Source organism: Camponotus floridanus, unplaced genomic scaffold, assembly GCF_003227725.1.
Source record: "Camponotus floridanus strain SB8 unplaced genomic scaffold, Cflo_v7.5 scaffold37, whole genome shotgun sequence".
Classification (NCBI taxonomy): Eukaryota; Metazoa; Arthropoda; class Insecta; order Hymenoptera; family Formicidae; genus Camponotus; species Camponotus floridanus.
Window position 1 is genome coordinate 1,455,719 of NW_020229514.1, and position 18,269 is coordinate 1,473,987.

Consider the following 18,269-nt stretch of genomic DNA (forward strand, 5'->3'; position numbering starts at 1 on the left):
ATGCGACAAATCTACTCGTGCGGGAACTGCACGACTTTCCATTAATTAATCTAATATGTACAAATTATATATAGAACTGACGTACAGCTACAAAAAGGGACACTTCGAGATTCTCTATGAAAGTGGAAGATCGCTGGGAATCACGCGACAATACATCGCAAAGATATTCTGCGATATATTTATATATTATTGACGCAAATCTCAATATTCATCATTTATTCTCATAATTGTAAAAAGTTACGTTTAGAATATGAAAGAAAATATATTATATCATTATCAATTTGACAGATTTTTCAGTATATATAATACAACAATTTAAAATGAAACAAGACGAAATAGAATCGTTCGAATCGGAGAGTTTATGAAATTATCTCATTATTTACAATTTAATATAAATTATCTTGGTACCTTTTCCAGTAGAGATTCTCGTTATCTTTAAAAGATGACTTCGTCATCTGACACGCATTCGTAATATACGTAATTTACTATACCTTTGGATCTCGGAGAGAATCTCCGAATCATGTCCCCCTCTCTTTATTTATAAGAAGACACTTACTAGTATTCAATATTCACATAGAGGGAAAGAGGGAGGGCCGACAGCAAAATATTTGACATACGAAAATAGATGTATGAGATTTCTTTACATTGTTCACTATCACAAAAGTTATCTACGATATCGTTAACTAACTTTTAGAGCGAGTTATAACTTTTGATATGTACAATACATGTGTATATACATATGTATCTATACGCTCTCTTAATGAAAGAACTGTCTGTAATTGTGTCAGTCAGTCTGTCTACAGGTATCTATCATACAAACAAATAAAATAGGTAAATTTTAATTAAATTTATATTCTATCTCTTTCTCTTTTGTATAGGCCTAGCTTTTTGGCCCCTTTCATGTCTCATGTGTGTAATTTCTCTCTTATTCTTTAAAAAAGATTTACATTTGTGAAGAGAAACAGGATTGCAAAAATTTAATTATAAAGATAACATGTTATCGTTATTTTTCTCGCATTCTTTTCTCTAAAAAATTATTTATAATTTTTTCCTCTAAAAAAATAATTTGTTACTGTGTTACTTAAAAAATAATAAATCGTTACAATTTTTTATTTAATAAAATAAAAAGAAATCAAGGCTCCAATTCTTCAAAATTACAACAATTATAATGGCCTTATAGAGCAATTTTTTATTTGTAAAAGTATACGATTATATTAATATATTTCAATATAAATATAATATTTGTCATATCAAAAAGATAACGGTAACGTGGTTTTCTGTGAGAAAATATTTTTTGAAGAGAGATAAGGATTTACAAATTTAGAAATATTTCAGTATTTGATCATAAATACAAATAGTTTAAAGATTTTTAAAAACATTCAGAAATTGAAACTTTTACATAATAAAAAGATAATAAAAGAGATTTAATGACTATACACGAAAAATAAATATAAAACTGTATTAATGAAAAACGTATTAGTTTATGGAAGAATGCACAAAATTTAATAAAGTAGATCTCAGGGTAAACCTTGAAAGATTTTGTGTTTCAGTGAATATACATACATTAATCAAATCTCTCATATATTATGCGCGGTACTAAATTACTAACATATTTATATATATACGTGTATATCTTTTTATTTCTCGCTTATCCCCTTCCCTCTTTCTCTCGATTCCTCCCGTTCCTGACGTTTGATAATAAAACGCAAGGAACGCATCATACAGGAACAATATGTACATACATTGCACGTGGATGCACGCGTTGCACGTTTGTCATAATTAGTAATTGTGTTGTATCGGTCAAATTCTCTATTTACACGCACACTTTCTATATCTGTTATTCTTAAAAATTTTCCGGCATAAACATAATGCGATCAATACGAAAGCTCATCTAGTGGAAAAAATCCTAATATGATTCAATATTTCATAATTTCTATTATAAAATTTATAAATTTTTATAAATTTATAATTTATAATTTATAAATTTATAATTTTTATAATTAATCTGTTCTAATACTTTTACTTTCTTTCTTTTTTTTTAAGTAAAAACAATTAAAGGATGACTCTAAATGTAAAAAAAAAGAAAATGGCACAAACAATTGATTTTTAAAATACATTGTCAAGATTAGCATCAATACAAACCAATCACACAAAATTTTCCTTAATAAAATGAAAATTTTTTTAACATAATAATGCTAAAAAAATACATTTTAATTAATCCGTAAAGTGACAATCATTTACTTCAGTTGTCTCGAACAATTAATATTATTCTTTTTCATGCCATTTCACACAAGAAATTTTTATAATTACCTGCGCTTTCGTATTCCATGGATTTTCATCTTTATCGCCAACAACGTCGCACATTACACAAAGAGTTTAAAGAGGTAGTATTTAGTACGATTAATACGGCAGTGTGTCGTTCGGAAAGGGCAGATTGCGATTATAATTGGAATTTCATTAACCAATCAACGCAAGATCGATGATCGATCGTCAAACTTAGCATCATTGTATAAAATTCACGTTATACGTTTCGAGCTGCATCGGTTGTAAACCGATTTCCTGAAGACCGTCTTTGAGACGAGCACCCGGTCTCGTGCCGGTCAATGATGTCTTGGTGACATTGACATTATCGAGCTTATAAAACGCAGTTCCTTGCGCGAGTCGCTCGATGAGCGGACAGTGTTTCAACGCTACGTCAACTCCTACAGAGCAACTATAGCCCTGCCGATGTAACACCATGAGAGCGCTATTTACCGGGAAATGCGGTAATTTCTGATCATGATTGGTGCGCAAATTGAGCAGATGGAGATCGCATGGGAAGCTCTGGCTTAGCAGTCGCACCTCTGGCACCATGGTGACTTCTTGCTCGCTACCATCCACGACAAAGATGTTGACTGGGTAATTGAGAGCGTTGCTCAGATGATTGGCGAATAACGACGGCCTCGAGTACTTGTCTTTTTCGCCGCTGATGTCCTCGAGAAGTAGCCAGTGTTTAATGACGGTTCGTCGATTGTCCAGCAAACCTTCGCCCATACCTCGCGAGTCGTCATACAAAGTTCTACGGTCAAGCATCACTTCTAACCAGCCGGGTTGGTAGCTGGCCGCGCCCTGACAGTGATTCACCAACAGTGTCAATCGGTGATTCGAATCCTCGATGTAAGCCATAGTTGTGATAGGAAAATAATTGCCTTCAATACCGATGCGTTCAATTTTGGTGCGCTTAATCATCTGGTGGCCATTCAGATCGGTGTAAAACTCTGGTGGATCGCCATTGGAGATGTCAGTTTGTAGCCGCATAAACATCTCTGTCTCACGATTCTTAGGCGGTGTCTCAAAGTCCACGATGTTACGCACGTAAATGGCTTCGCCGAGGCCACCGTCGCGATGATAGATAGCTACATGATGCGTTAGTAATTTGCCATACTCGACAGTGAGACGAGAACTGAGGCTGCCACTGACGATGTAGATTTTTTGATGTGGCGTGTATGTTTCGAGGACATCCTTGTCAGTGTCTCGGAGATTTGGATCCGGCATAAAGAGATATGCGCCGCTATGGAATTGCGCTGACGGGTATGCGGCGAATTGCACGGCACACTGCATAATCTTACCGGTGGATTTCTTGGTGACTCTTTTTAGAAAGCCTGTTTGTCCGTCAAATAGTAATTTCATTCGCTGATTTTCCAGCTGCACATCGCCCACCTGCATCGGTTTGATAGGAAAGACATTGTCTTTACCGCAACGGCTGCAATATACCGTTGAGATAGCTTCCATTGGTACCTTATCGACCTGTTGCAAGTGGTATGTGGCGATCGATAGAGGTTTTAGCTCGGCTACGAAGAGCAATACATACACGTCATGCATGATATTCGTAGCATTCATCACCGGTGCAATCTGGTAAGGTATGGGATTTCTCTGTGGGTCCAGCACCTTGATCTTGTACGAAGTAACCTTGAGACTAATCACTTCCTGTCTGGGCTGCGCCAGTGGATTAAAGAGAACGATCTTTCTAGTCTCGTGACCGTTCAAGCCAATCGGTATCTTCTTTGGCAGCTTCTCGTAGCTGTCTCTGTCTGACTCAGCTAGTACATAAACAGAATTCGACTTGCCATTAGTGACAGCCGCCAGCGATTGAATGGCAAAACTTTGCAAACTCGTAGTATCCGAGATTGACTCGAAGAGCTTCAACGCATAATCCTTCATCACGAAAGATTTGGAAGTGCCGGTAATCGCATCGTGATGCTGAAACAGACCTAGATTGCGCCTGGCCTTCACCAGCTTCTCAAAATACGTCTCGTAAAGTTTTATATCTTTGCCGGATTGCTTAGCGAGATTAAGCGTGATTGTATAGAGAATCTCGGCTGATCTGAGATTCGCCTCGAGTTCGCGGTCCAGAATCTTCATGTACGGTCTGGTAGTAAAGTAGCCGCTCCAATAGGCCGGTCTACCTTCACTGAAAATGTCTGAATAGACGAAGAAGTCACCCGTCAACGACGGAAACTTATCCACACGTTTCTGTATCTCGTGGAAATAATCCTTCGGCGTGCCGAATACCACTTCGGCATTGTATTCGTCTTTGCGGCTATTTATATAATCCATCAGGATCTTATAATTAGTGTACTGTTGATCCCACTCGATCGCGTGATCATATCTGAAACATGGGAAATATATAATTTCGTTTATTAATCTACTCTTTGATGCATACAAGTTTGATATAAATGCATTATTTTTAATGCATAAAAATAATCATTTCTTTAGCTTTAAAAATAAAACAATTGTGTTCCATATACAGGGTGAGTTGTTTATCTTGAGACATCGAAATATGTCATAAAGTCTAAAAGATACGAAAAAATATTTCAGACAAAAGTTGTATGGTTTCAAGAGGGACATAAGATGGTGTCAATCATGTTAATTGCAAATTACATTTTTTTTCCGAAACAATTATATGTTTTCTTTATACCAATTGATTCCTCTCATTATTTTGAACATAAAAGTATTAATAGGATCGAAAAATGAATATTTTACAAGATATTTTATCTAAATAATACTATGAAGAGAGAGAAAAGATCTTCTTCGATTTATTCCTCTCGGAATAAAATTATACAAACCTGAAATCATCGCCTAACGGCATTAGGACGACATTGTGAGTGAAGAGCGAGCCGGTTCTCGCGTATTGTTCCAACAGAAGCTCGGCCATCTGCTTGACGTTATTGGGCGTAATCTCGACAGCGCGTACCGAGTACTCGGTATATTCGCCTCGTATCTTGCGGAAATCAAAGTTGAGACAGACGTGCGGATGCGGACCGCACGAATGCTTGATGTTGTAGATGTCGAACGGCTGATTGTGGGTGAGCATGTCAGCGGAACCGATGCGATCCCACGGCTGCCGCCAGATAAAGTCACCGTACTGCTTCTTGGCGAACCATTGCTTCCACGCGTAGTGTATCCTCTGGATCACCGTGCCGGACGCACCTGAGGCTCTCAGGAAGTAGGGTATGGTGCTACCGTGGCCGAACGGATCGACGGACCAACCCGATTCGGGAACCACGTCGAGGTTCGTTTTCAGCCACTGATGACCTAAAGTTTGAGAAAACAAGTTTCTTTTATTATTCTAAGATGTTTGATGCGTTTGGAATGTTCGATGAATATAACAAAGGTGAGAAAAGAGTACAAAATTATAATAATTAATAAACGTTTTTAGAAGAGAAAGTATCATATACAAAAATATTTCATCAACGGATTCTATTAAAAAATAATGATAATTCTTTTATACATGAAAAAGTATATTATATAAAGTGTACAATCTCTCGCATAAATTTCTCGAGTTGTTTTTACAATTTAATGCAATTTAATAAAAAGACTTGATATTATTTAATTAGAAACTAAAATAAAAAGTATCGCTCTAAATTTATTTTGATATAACACTGAATTTGTTCGTTCGTTTATTTCCAGACATTTATATGTCAGAATCACGTATATCTCAAACATCATGTATCAGAATTCTTTAGACGTTTTTATCGATGAATTATAGTTAATTGACTAACAGAGGAGCTCGATATAACTCACGTACGGATTTAGTTTATGGTTTATTCTCGTTTAATCCGCTAAAACTAATCTGCAACTTAATTATGAATCGCATATATATTGCTAAAGCCGCGTCTGCTGGCCTGTCGGTCTTTTTTATGGTATGCATTAATTTGCATCCAGAGGAGCCTTTTAAAGTTCATTCAGCCGCGTTCTGCACGGTGCGATCAAATATTCATAATGCGAATTAATCCGATGTTTCCGTGCCCCAAATATTCAAATTTTTCTAGCGATGATTAATGCGTATTGAAAATATAGATTTATACTGATTGCTTATGCAATATTAATTATTAAACAAATAAACAATGTAATAAAATAAATCAACGAAGAAACATTTCGAATCAAAAAGTCCAAACATTATCTGCGAATGATATAAAATTTTCAAAATAATTAAAATAATTAATCTTAGGAATCCATGTCCTCAATTTTTTACAAAATATGATTCTCTTTTATATTAAAAGTTTTTTCATTTTATTCATAATTTATTATTATTCATAATTATTATTATTATTACCATATCATCAATTTATGATTATTCATAATTATACTAATTATTATTATCATAACTTGTGTTTGACAAGCACTTTTAATCAATAGCACAGAATGCATTTTATTAATTAAGTGTAAAAATAAATAAAGTTAAATAAAAATTAAAGTCAGAACGAAAAAATTCGTAGATCGAAGTTAACAAGTACAGAGAAAGGAGGTAAATACGATTAAAGAGATACGCCATTAGCGGATAGGAAACATCGGGCTTGTCGAAAAAGTCGTCGTCCTGCGGTTACGGGAAGAGGGTCGTCGATCATGGCTGGGTAGGACTAGACGACGCGGAAACTTACGGCGTTGGCTGGCGAACGAAGCCGCGAAATTAATCCCGTAGGAACGCGAGTAGAGAACGCGGGTAGACTCACTGGGGATAGTTAATAGAATTAGCCTAAAGTCAACGGTAGTTAGACGATATCCCGCAATCTCTCTCTTTCTCTCTCTCTCTCTCTCTCTCTCCCCTCCCTCCCTCTCTCTCCCTCTTTCTCTCTCGCTCGCTCGCTCTCTGTCTCTTTACATAGCCACGACAACGAAGCACACTCGTGTGTTATCACCGCTTATCATCCAAGTCGTATTTTGTATAATAAAAGTTTATGGATATATAATAAATAATATTTGTCAAACGGATGAAACATAAATCAAACGGATTAAATGAAAAACCATTACATCTCTTCCATTGTACTATATTCTTTTATATTATATTTATGTGCGCAAAATTGTAATAAAATTACTGTTGCGTTGACAAATATTACAAAGGAATATTTTTATATAAAAATATGAACAAATCAATTGTACTATTTTTCACAATTTTGCACATAATTAAAGCTTGTATATACCTTTTGTAAATTGAATTACGAGCTTTAAATCGAAATTAGCAATTATTCAACAATTGTATGAAAATATGAGCTATTTAGAAAATTCGCGATTTAATACCGTTTGGAGAGAGAGCGCGCGGAAATTAATGTTCACTTTGTGACGTGAGCATCTCGTGAATCCACCCAAAATCCAAATTCTCGGGGTCATTCGCAGCTCGCTTGCAACCCGGAAATTGCATCAATTATTCGAGAAAGCCAGAGCTCGGCCGCAAATTGCGCGTTCGTCGTCCTATCCCGCCGATGGAGCTCGCATTATTGTGGAAGTCCGGAGATAGAGATGGGGAGGAATAGGAGAGAGAGAGAGAGAAATATATATAGAGCGAATGAGAAAGAGACGCAAAATAGAGAGGAGAGGATGCGGGTAGAAACCAAGGTGAGAAAGAGGGACTAGAAGGGTGCCTAATGCAGAGAATAAACCATTAAACTGTACTCAGCCAGGTGCTCGACTGATTATAACTCGTTAGAACTGCACGACATGTGTACATTAACAGAATTATCGCGACCCACCCTGAAAGATTGCGAATTCGCTGCATTTCCGCATTCTCTGGGGCGAGATAGGTAGAAAATAATTGCGGAAAATAGTATATAATATATGTATAAGATGTAAAATTTAAAAAAAACTAGGTAAAAATATTCGAATACGGAAATTCTCTTCTCTCAGTATGTCTCGAATCTTTGCAAACCAGCGATTGGAGACAAGGAAGAAATGTGAAAAAAAAAGCTACGGACAAACTTTCGAAAAAGCTACGGTCACGTTCTGATACTCCGAGATAGGATGTGCAAGTGCATGTCGAGATGCTGCGTGATATATGGAGGATTTGCTACACGGAATAAGTCAACGTGTCAATTCTCTTTGGATAAAAGCAGAAATTTCAATTTATCAAAAAGTGTTCGTTGTTTAACAATTTTTTTCAACTTTTTTTTGCGAATTATTTAATTTGCACAGTCCAGAACGATAATGATCAAGAACGAAATAGAAAATGGAGAAAGATTGATATTTTTTTATTCCTTCAAAAAATAATAAATATTTCAAAAAATATTCTTTTTCTCGTCGTCCAAATTTTCTAATGCTTTTTATTAAAATGTAAAGATTTGAAATATTTAAATTCCAATGTAATACGTAATAGTTATCGCTTTTAGCGAGAAAAAGTCAGGAACGCGAATAATACAAGATTTTTAGTCCCATTATCAGTTATTAATAATCCGAATGCGTCACGTGTATAAGTCGCTATCAAATTTTTAACAACTTAAAATAAAGAAATGAAGAATGAGTTTGTATTCATAATCGGCCGATAATGAGAGATATCATGTGCCACTTGTTGCTTTAATTCCGAGTTCTAATCACCAAAGTTACTAACGTCGATTTTCGTACCGTCCTTACGTTTCCCCTAGAGAGAAGTTTGTCGGATCAGATTCGTTAATAGTTACTAATTACCATCGGACGAACCGAGAAATCCCAATTGACATGTGTAATTTATATCCAGTATGTCAATTTTGATCGAAAATATCCGATGACTTAGTACTCAAAAAAGCGTTATCGCGTTACGTTAAATCTCTATCTCTATTCTTGTTTTACTTTTGAATCTCATTTACTTAAATTTAATTTTTTTAGGATTGTATGATACTATATCAATGAGAAAAAAAATTGAGATGTATTTTTATATCGTAGAACGAGCCATGACTATCCCGTTTCGTCGCAAAGAAAGAAAACTAACAAATTATCTCCTCAAGCGCTATTTATAGAATCAAGCTGCGGTTAATAATGGCTAATTTCTAGGCATCGGTATCGCCGAATAAGGGATTCCGCGACAGCTCTGGTGATAATGGACTCATTTCGATGCGCTTCCGGTTATTATCGTTCCTGCAGCATGTTATAGCGTGAGCCAGGAGGGAATAGCGTTTATCTCGATCTCCACGATTCACGACCGTCGCGACATCGGTTCTCCGGGCTGTTTTCGGATACCTGTTGTCGAATATATACAATATATCGTGTTCCTCGACAGCGGGAAAACATTTTCCGCCTTGCTGCACGTTCCAGCACCACAAGTCTCGCGATCAATTTCCAGTTCCGGAGTTTGTAAAAGGAATGAAGTAAACGTGAATGCGGAGAATAGAGGTACAATATTCATAAAAACCAAATAAAATAAGAATATTAGAATTTTCTCGATAAATAAATAAATGAATAAAGCAATATATTAATGAAATGAAAATATTATATAAAAGTATTATAAATATGGTAGAATAAATTACATTACTTTGCTATTTTATGATATTCTTTACAAGATTTTTTGTTGGTTGCATCGTAAATTTTTACTGTATTATGGATTCTGCATTATCATTTTTTGAAAATATCTTTGCATATGTAATTTATAACTAAATCAGTATATTTCTGCAAATTATGTGAAATAGGAAAGAAGAAAAGGGGAGGATAGAAAAGAAGATGGTGCATGTGTGTGTGTGTGTGTGTGTGTGTGTGTGTGTGTGTGTGTGTGTGTGTGTGTGTGTGTGTGTGTGTGTGTGTGTGTGTGTGTGTGTGTGTGTGAGAGAGAGAGTGTTAGGCGATGATGTTATTTGGATGCGAAATGAGACAAACAGGCGGATAATTAATTTGTCGTGTTTATGATTCATGGGGAACGGATTTCCATCGGCAAACACCCTACCATTATGATACGATCGCTCTATTGTCCTTACGTCGAATCAGGCCAACCACAGAGTCGTATATCAGTCGAGCCATTCTGATCGAACAGGTGCGATCGGAATGAGATGCGTTCGCATTCGAGCTCGTAAATTATGCCGATCCGTTCGCCATGCGTGACGTCCGCGATTTGTTGCGGGATGCAGTTGCGGACGAATGCATAATTCTACGCCCTCGTTCGTAATACCGCGTGGTTGCGCTGGTCAGCCTGATCAAAACGAATCTAAAATCAGCGCCGTGTTTAATTCCACGTCGAAAGAGTTTCCGCTTGTGCGTCAAGCCGTAAAAAAATTAATTAGATATGTAATATAACAATTTTAGGATAAATATAAATTGCGAAGCAATTGTTCCAATTTTATAGAGTATAATTCGCAGAGAGAATCTCTATTATTCCCAAAGATTATATAGTATATCTAAGAAAAAATTATTTAAATATTTCAATTAATTATTTACTCTGAATCTAAGAGGAAACTTTTAACGGAATTTCAAGTTCTTTGGTTTATTCCGAAATACTCTGTATGTTTCGAAGTTCTCTCTCAAATTTCCGGGGGCGTGTTTCAGATAGAGTTCGGAGCAATCTAATGCGTCGTCCGATCTCTCGCGGGATTGTCTCGTCTCTTCCTTTTCCAGCCTCCGGCTGAATGCAACTATTCCGTTGCCACTCTCTCTCTCTCTCTCTCTCTCTCTCTTTCTCTTTCTCTCTCCTGGGAATCTCTCGATTCCGAAATAAGATCTCTCGCTGCCCTTCTCAGTGGCAATTTTCGAGCGAATACTTATGGCGCGGAAAGTTTTCCATGTGTGCAACACGCGATTGCAGCAAGCTTGTCTTCGCCGATCTCGCTCGATAGCTCGATCGGATTTAATCAAACGGAAGGAGAAGTGCAATCCGGAATTTACCGAAACGGAAAGAAAAAGCATACTTCCTGTACGTGTATATATATTTCAAGTACTCAAACGAATCGTATCTTTTTTTTTCAAATAAACATTGTTGTGAGCATCGTTGCGGAAATACTCGCATCGATGAAACTTTTTCAAAATTGATAAATTCGAGAGACAAAATTTTTAAAATGTTCAACATTAAAAACTCGTCAACACAAATTTAGAAATGTCTCACACATGCAAAAACAAGATTCTGCAATATGCATTATTCTATTAAATCTTTCTTTTATTAATTAAAAAATTTTTTTTCGCATATATATATATATATATATATATATATATATATATATCGCGTATTAAACTTTCACATTCTGAATTTTATTTCACGTAAATTTTAAACTGTCGCATTTAACGTTAAGCACGAAATGAAGCCATGAGCAGCGATACTTTGTACGCAATATCCGCTTGTTTTCCGCGTTTCTGGGCAATGTTTTGCATTCTCATCTCGGCGAAACAACTGCAATTGCAACTGCGATCGACACTCGAGGATCTAATTACGGACCTAATGTCCGTCGACTCCTTTTCTTGGCGTTTCCCTCTCCCTCCAAGGGATGGCGAGTAAAAAAGGCGTTGGAAAAAAGGTTGAATAAGCGGAAGGAAAAAGTTGGGGGGAGGGGAAAAGGGGAGGAAGCTGCCATTGTCTTCGCACTACCGCAGGATCTCGTTAGCCTACTTTCCGTTCTCTCCCTCTCTCTCTCTCTCTCTCTCTCTCTCGGTCCTCTGTGATCCTCCAGGCGTGCGTCGTTTTTCCTTTCCGCGTGTAACGCACGTCTCTTCGCTTTTTTTCTGCTCAGGTAATCACCCTTTCTCTCGAGCGACGCCACCCTTCGTTTTCCGCGTATTATCATCGCTCTTCTCTTTTAACTCGCCCGCACGCGACACTTTGTTCTTAGATCCCTTCTCCCTTCCACCCCCTCCTCTTTTAAACCCTTTCTGTATTATTCCGACATTTTCGCAAATCTGCCCACGTTATTATCCTAAGGCTTATGCATCTGATATACAGCGCAATATGCTTTACGTAATACCTTGTGTGTACGCGCAGCTTTTCAATTTTTTTCTTTACGTAACTTTTACATAAACCTCTTCTTCGCGTTATCTCTCTTCTTCTATTATTCTCATTGTATATATCGATGTAAAATCGAAATCGTAACGATACAAAGGTTTACTCGAGGATACTTTTGCGTACATGTTACAGATGCATCAAAGTTAGATAACATCATACATACATTATATAACAATATACACCATACATTATATAACACCATGCATCATACATTATATAACATCATGCAAAAAGTGCATTTGCTCTATCGTATTGCATATTACTACGATACGAAATGAATCGTTTACTGAAAACATTTGTCATATCTGTTTGATATCAAACAAAATGAATTCTTCATCAATATCATTTTTAACTAACGTTATTTTTCACAACATTGAATCAATATTAAATATCTCGATAATGCAATTTTAATTTTTTAAATCAAAAGTTGATTTTAAAATTAAATGGAAGATAAAGCTTTCCATTTGTAATTTAAAAACTATTAATGTTTCTTCTAAAAAAGATTAATCTTTCGATAAAACAACATATTGTTTTAAATATGCATATTCATTGGCGATTGTATTAATATTTTAATCGCGTTAAAATTTTAAAGATGATATACATCTATATAGCTTTGATAAAATTAAATTAAACTTTAAATTGCTGAACTCGATAGACATTAATTGACGCACAACTTTTCTCGAAATCGACATTGTTTAAAAGCACCATGACTTATATCGTCCGATAAGCGTCCCGTTTACGCGAACGTCTTTATTACCGTATATTCGTCTCTCGAGGGTAGCGAGAAATAAGACTATCCTTTTAACAGCGGAAATTTCGCACTTCGAGGTGCGGCCAACGCCTGTATAACTAGCTGGTCTCTCAGTCAAAGTGTCGTCTCGTCGAGAGCCATAACCGTAACTATTCCGTAGTTTCCATAGAACAATAGTCGTACCGCAATAATAACAACAGCGGCTACGCTAACTTGGACGTTTCTAACGCGACATAAGAACGAGACGAACAAAGAATCTCGATATTTAAAAATCTTTGTCGACAAGAACCACGGAAAATATCTCGCGAAATAAAAAGACGAATATTTTATTCCAAGTTATATCAAGGGAGGCATACGAGAGCATTTCTCCGTTTGAAAATATTTTCAAACTGGCTCTTCTCTATTTGCAAATTTCCAGTTTTTACATGAACGCATTTATCAACGAAAAAAGCACGTGTTTTAAGTATCACTGCATGCATTGTGAAATGATAAAACTCAGAATTTTTCCGGAAATATTGATGCATTTCAGTATTCATGCATGGATCCATCATCTCCATGCAAATGACGAGCAAATCCCAAAGTGTCTCCAGTTATTAAACGAATATTTCGTCAAAGACAAAAATCAATCCGTCAGATCATCGCGATACACGACAGTTTCGTATCTCAGAGTGCATGTTTTTAAATTACTTGTCGAAACTCGACAGGTGATGCTTACGCTTTCCCGTTACAAGTTCCGCGATACGAAATAGAACAGAATAGAAGACGGAAATGCGCGAGCCCGGAAGAAATATGAAGCCTTCGAGATACGACGTAGCCTCGTATAAACGCTTTTATCCCGCGCGATATTTGCAGTGAATTCTTCTTTACAAGAGCGTATCTCGAAGAAGACGAGGAAGGAGAAGACGGAGACGAAAAAGGAATGACCAACGTGAAAAAAGCTCACAGTTTAAAAGGGCGACCAGTGGGCCAGCCGGCTTTGCTCTCGATATTATCGCCGTTCATAGCACGCGGGATTACGTTTTAATACTCGGTCGTCGTTTATTAAAAGATTGCTCCTTTGTTGGCGCGCCGTGAAACTCGAGCGAAGAACCGAGAGCCTGTCTTCTCGAGATACACCGTCTGTGGAGGCCTCCCGCGCGCGCAAATTAATTTTCTCGACAAGAAGAGGAAGGCGAAAAATGGGATTTAATGTGACACCGGCCTAAATGAGAATCGGACATTCAAAGACACTACGAGATGAAACATTTTTGCTCCAAAATCAAAGTCTTATACATGAAATGTACTCGTTTAATAATGTACGCTTTTAGGAATGATGCACATGTTATGTATTAATCTTATGTAACATTTATTGTTGGTGATTTTTTTAGATATAATAGAATTTTTTTATGTTTTTTTAAATTATTTGTTATAAAAATATCACATTTAATTATAAAATTTTAATCTTTATGACTAATTGATATATCTTGACAATTTTTCCAACGTGTATCATTCAATATTATTCTATACGATTGCACAAATAAATTTCTCATCTTTCAACATTGCTTGGGATATTTTTCTATAAAATTAAGAATCAATATTTGTAATTATAATGATAACAATATGAAAGAAAAATGAAGGAAAAATCTAAAAATAATATAGCATTAGTATTTTGCAAAGATTGCACGTTAAATCTTTAAGCAAACCTTTCAAAGAAATATTTGCAAAAACTATCAATTTGAAACGGCGATTACGTTAACGCGATAACGCATTACTCGTAATCATGGGCACGAGTTATGTCGAATCGTTTTTAACGATTAACGCGCACGCTCGATACGCGGTTTATGCTTATTCGCGGTCAATCGACGATAACACGCCGGACTTGGATATTTATAACGCGAAGGGACGCCCGTAATCGCGAATATTTGCCTCGATGCAGCGCTCGTTCTGTAATGCACTCGAAAATGCATACGTATCGTATATCCAACACGCGGCGGTCGCGCTTTGCCAAAACTCGGCAATTTAACGTTCCAAGCGCGTTGCGCGTCGCGCCATACATATTCAGCAGCCTAATAATTAGGAGTTAATACACCTGAGCGGCATTATTTCAATTTAATGTAGCCGCTACAAAATCCTGCCCGTGAAATCACTGTGAAAGGAGAGAGAGAAAGAGAGAGAGAGAGAGGAGTTCGGTGCATTTCTCTCTTGTCGCATTGGACGTTGCATAATTTGCGCTCTATGCGTTTACCACCTTTGCTCTTAATTCGATAACTCCATTTACAAACAGCGACGCTACCACGATAGGGAAATTTAGTAAAGAGTCATTAGTACAATTTGCAACAATGATATAAAATTTGCTGTACGCTATTGAGTTTGAAAAATTTCCTTTTCAATCGCAATACCGCAACTCATTAAAATAAAAAATGTAAAAGAATTTTAAAATATATAATATTATAATATATAATTTTATAATATTTAAATATTTATAATATTTAAAAATTTTAAAATATATAAATTTATAATGTTAGTAAGAACATGGATGTTTTTTATATTTTTATATTTTATCGCTCTGGAAAATATATTTTACAAAAATGCGAACAAAAAAAAGTGGGACAATATTTTTCGAGAAAGATAATGCTTTTCGTTCCAGAAACCAAAGCAGTGGGAAATATTTTCTCCGAAAAATAAATCCCATCTTGCGGGCAACGAATCTCTAATTTAGAGATGAAATAAAAAAAACATTCGCATTACGCGAAGGTGGAATTGCTATTTATGGCGAACCACCGCATAGCACGAAATGTGGATATTTTCACGTGCGAAAAGGGCCACCCATCGCGGACATACAATGGAGATTCGGTTTTCGTGCCGGTAATGGATAACATAACCGTGTGAAAAAAAAAAAAAATAAAAGGAAGCAAGCTGCTGGATTCGCGACAATTATTTCTATTCGCGAAACGCGAACGCAAGTGAGCGAGTGCATGTCGCTCGTTCTCGAGGACTCTCGTATCACTTGTACACACGTTTGTGTGTGGAAATCGCGCGACGACGGGTCACAACACGCTGTACGTTTTGTTGTTGCATCCCTCTTCTCACCCTCCTCCTGCTTCCCCTTACCGCTGTTAATGATCTCGTACGGCATTCGTGGAAATTTCATGTCACATACGCATCGCGATGCGGATATCGTTCCGCGAGAGGCGAGAAAATATTTGTCTACTGAAAAACGAGAGAAGATCCGTGACGCGGAAGTAATGATTAAATGTATTTTCAGGTACCGGAATAGACGATTCGTAAAATTAAAAAAAAAAACGCTTCAGCAAGATTTATCATGTATTAATATTTATTAGTACCATCACCATATATGTATGAAATTATTTAAAAAAGCTTGCTTATAAAAAAGCAAGAATTTTGAGACGAAAAGATAGGCATTGCGTTTTCGATACAATTGGACATTTAGGTTTTTATGCTTGTTATATCGAACGAGAGACGTTTTACTTTAATTGTACGAAAGAAGAAAAATGCCACTTGTAATAATTTCTAATAATTTTTCTCAGATAAATAATAAATAATAATTAAATCATTTAATAATTAAAATATAAATATTTAACGAATTAATCGAACGAATGCATTCCGATTCATCTTTTCGTTTGGTATATATAAATATTTAATTCACTATTCGACTGATTGCGTTCCGACTCGCTTTTTTATTCGATATATATAAATTTTACACTTAAGTGTGAGTCCAAGAAGCAGATTTCGGATATTCACTGTAACTCAGCCGCTCCTCGGGCGATCGGGACGAGATTTAAACGGTAGTGCCGCGAAATGGTGAAGAATTTTATGCAAAAAGAACGAAATCGCTATCGCGTCCGGAAGTCGAGATATAAATTGGCCGTTTTTGTCTGCGCGCGGACGGTCGAAATCGTGCACGACACCGCGCATGTTGCGTGCCTCTCTCGTGCGATATTCACTGTAACGCGACGAGTAAAGTGGCAAGCCGAATGCAATCGTTCGATTAATTCGTTAAATATTTATATATATATAAAATTAAAGCAACTTGAAAAAAATTTACAATTTCGAGTTTAATCAATCAATCTAAAAGATTGTTTGATTCTCTGATTTACTCTTTATATGTAATTGTACGCTTACAATATATTATAAGAGCAATTTTATCCGAGCTCGTCTTTTCTCGACTCGCACTCCGGTAACCTTTTCTCATATTGAATTTCCAAGAGATTCCCGAGCAAAAACGTGCTCCATATTGCGCCGTGTCGCGATATACCTGACCCGACTATATTCAAGGAATGCTGGCAGGCATTAGGAATAATCCTGCAGGCTGTGGCCGCAGCTATAACGCGACATATGTACGATAATAGTTATTACTCCTTCAACCCCTATATAACGGGCAGAAGGAAAGCGAGCGAGAGAGAGAGAGAAGGGAGAACGTAGACTGTGATATTCCGGGGATGCAGCACGCGAGAGAGAACCCTCGCAGAGAGGAAAGGTAATCAACACGGACTGAAATTTCCACGAGAGGACTCTCTCGAATCGAGCGAGAGCGAAGAGGATCCTTTTTCTCCTCATTGCGATGAAGAGAGGGAAAAGGATGGGGAAAGGGAGAGGAGAGATCGTAATCAGGCTGCTCCGAAAGGACGAAGGAGACGACGACGTCGACGACGATGAGGACGTGGCGCGAAGAGCAATTTTACGTTGAGAGACCCGCTTGCACCCGCCGTCTTATTACTCCACTGCCTCTCCTCCTCTCCACGTGGTAAGACGAGAGAAATCCTTTCCATCTACTCGAATCTTCTTCCTTCCGCGGCGCATCGGCGGGATCCTTATTGCTTCCTGCCGACCGACACTTGGCTAGCAAACGGGAGGGATATCTCGGCTACCTATCCTAGCTACCTATCTCGCCTACGGTAACCGGAATTTTCCGATGTTCTTTTGGCTGTCGATAGAATGTTTTCGAGCGTCGACTTGATCTTTATGTCGTCGAAGGGAAGAGGATATTCTCTCTTCCCTCGTCATACGCTCAAATCCTTCCGCTCGCGATTCTTTTGCGCGATTCGATCGGTAGTTGGACGGGATTCTTCTATTCTTTCATGAGCTTCGCGTAACGTTAGCATCACAATTCGACGTTTCCTCAAACCCTTCACTATTCAACTTTTAAATCGCATATTGTTTCGTCTTATTTCCATGTTTTTCCGTCTTAATTAAAGCTTTCGTGCTTTCAAAAGTACACAGAAAAAAAGGACATTCTTGTTTTGAAAATTATATTTAGTTTTAACAAGGAAATCTTGAAATGAGATTATATTTAATAAAAGAATATATAATTGCTTGAATAAT

General features: G+C 36.9%; 1 protein-coding gene across 5 annotated transcripts in view; it reads right to left on the minus strand.

Moving 5' to 3' along the window:
* Nucleotides 1–2,099: 2,099 nt before the first annotated feature.
* Nucleotides 2,100–18,269, minus strand: part of LOC105253206 (alpha-mannosidase 2) — a 132,808-nt gene continuing 116,638 nt past the window's right edge. For all 5 annotated transcript variants that reach the window (XM_025411042.1, XM_025411046.1, XM_025411045.1 and 2 more), the window contains exons 6-7: nucleotides 5,106–5,574; nucleotides 2,100–4,648 (exon numbers count right to left, since the gene is read on the minus strand). In XM_025411042.1, coding sequence (XP_025266827.1) covers nucleotides 2,503–4,648; nucleotides 5,106–5,574 — 2,615 coding nt within the window. In that variant the 3' untranslated portion in view covers nucleotides 2,100–2,502. The remainder of the gene's footprint in view (nucleotides 4,649–5,105; nucleotides 5,575–18,269) is intronic.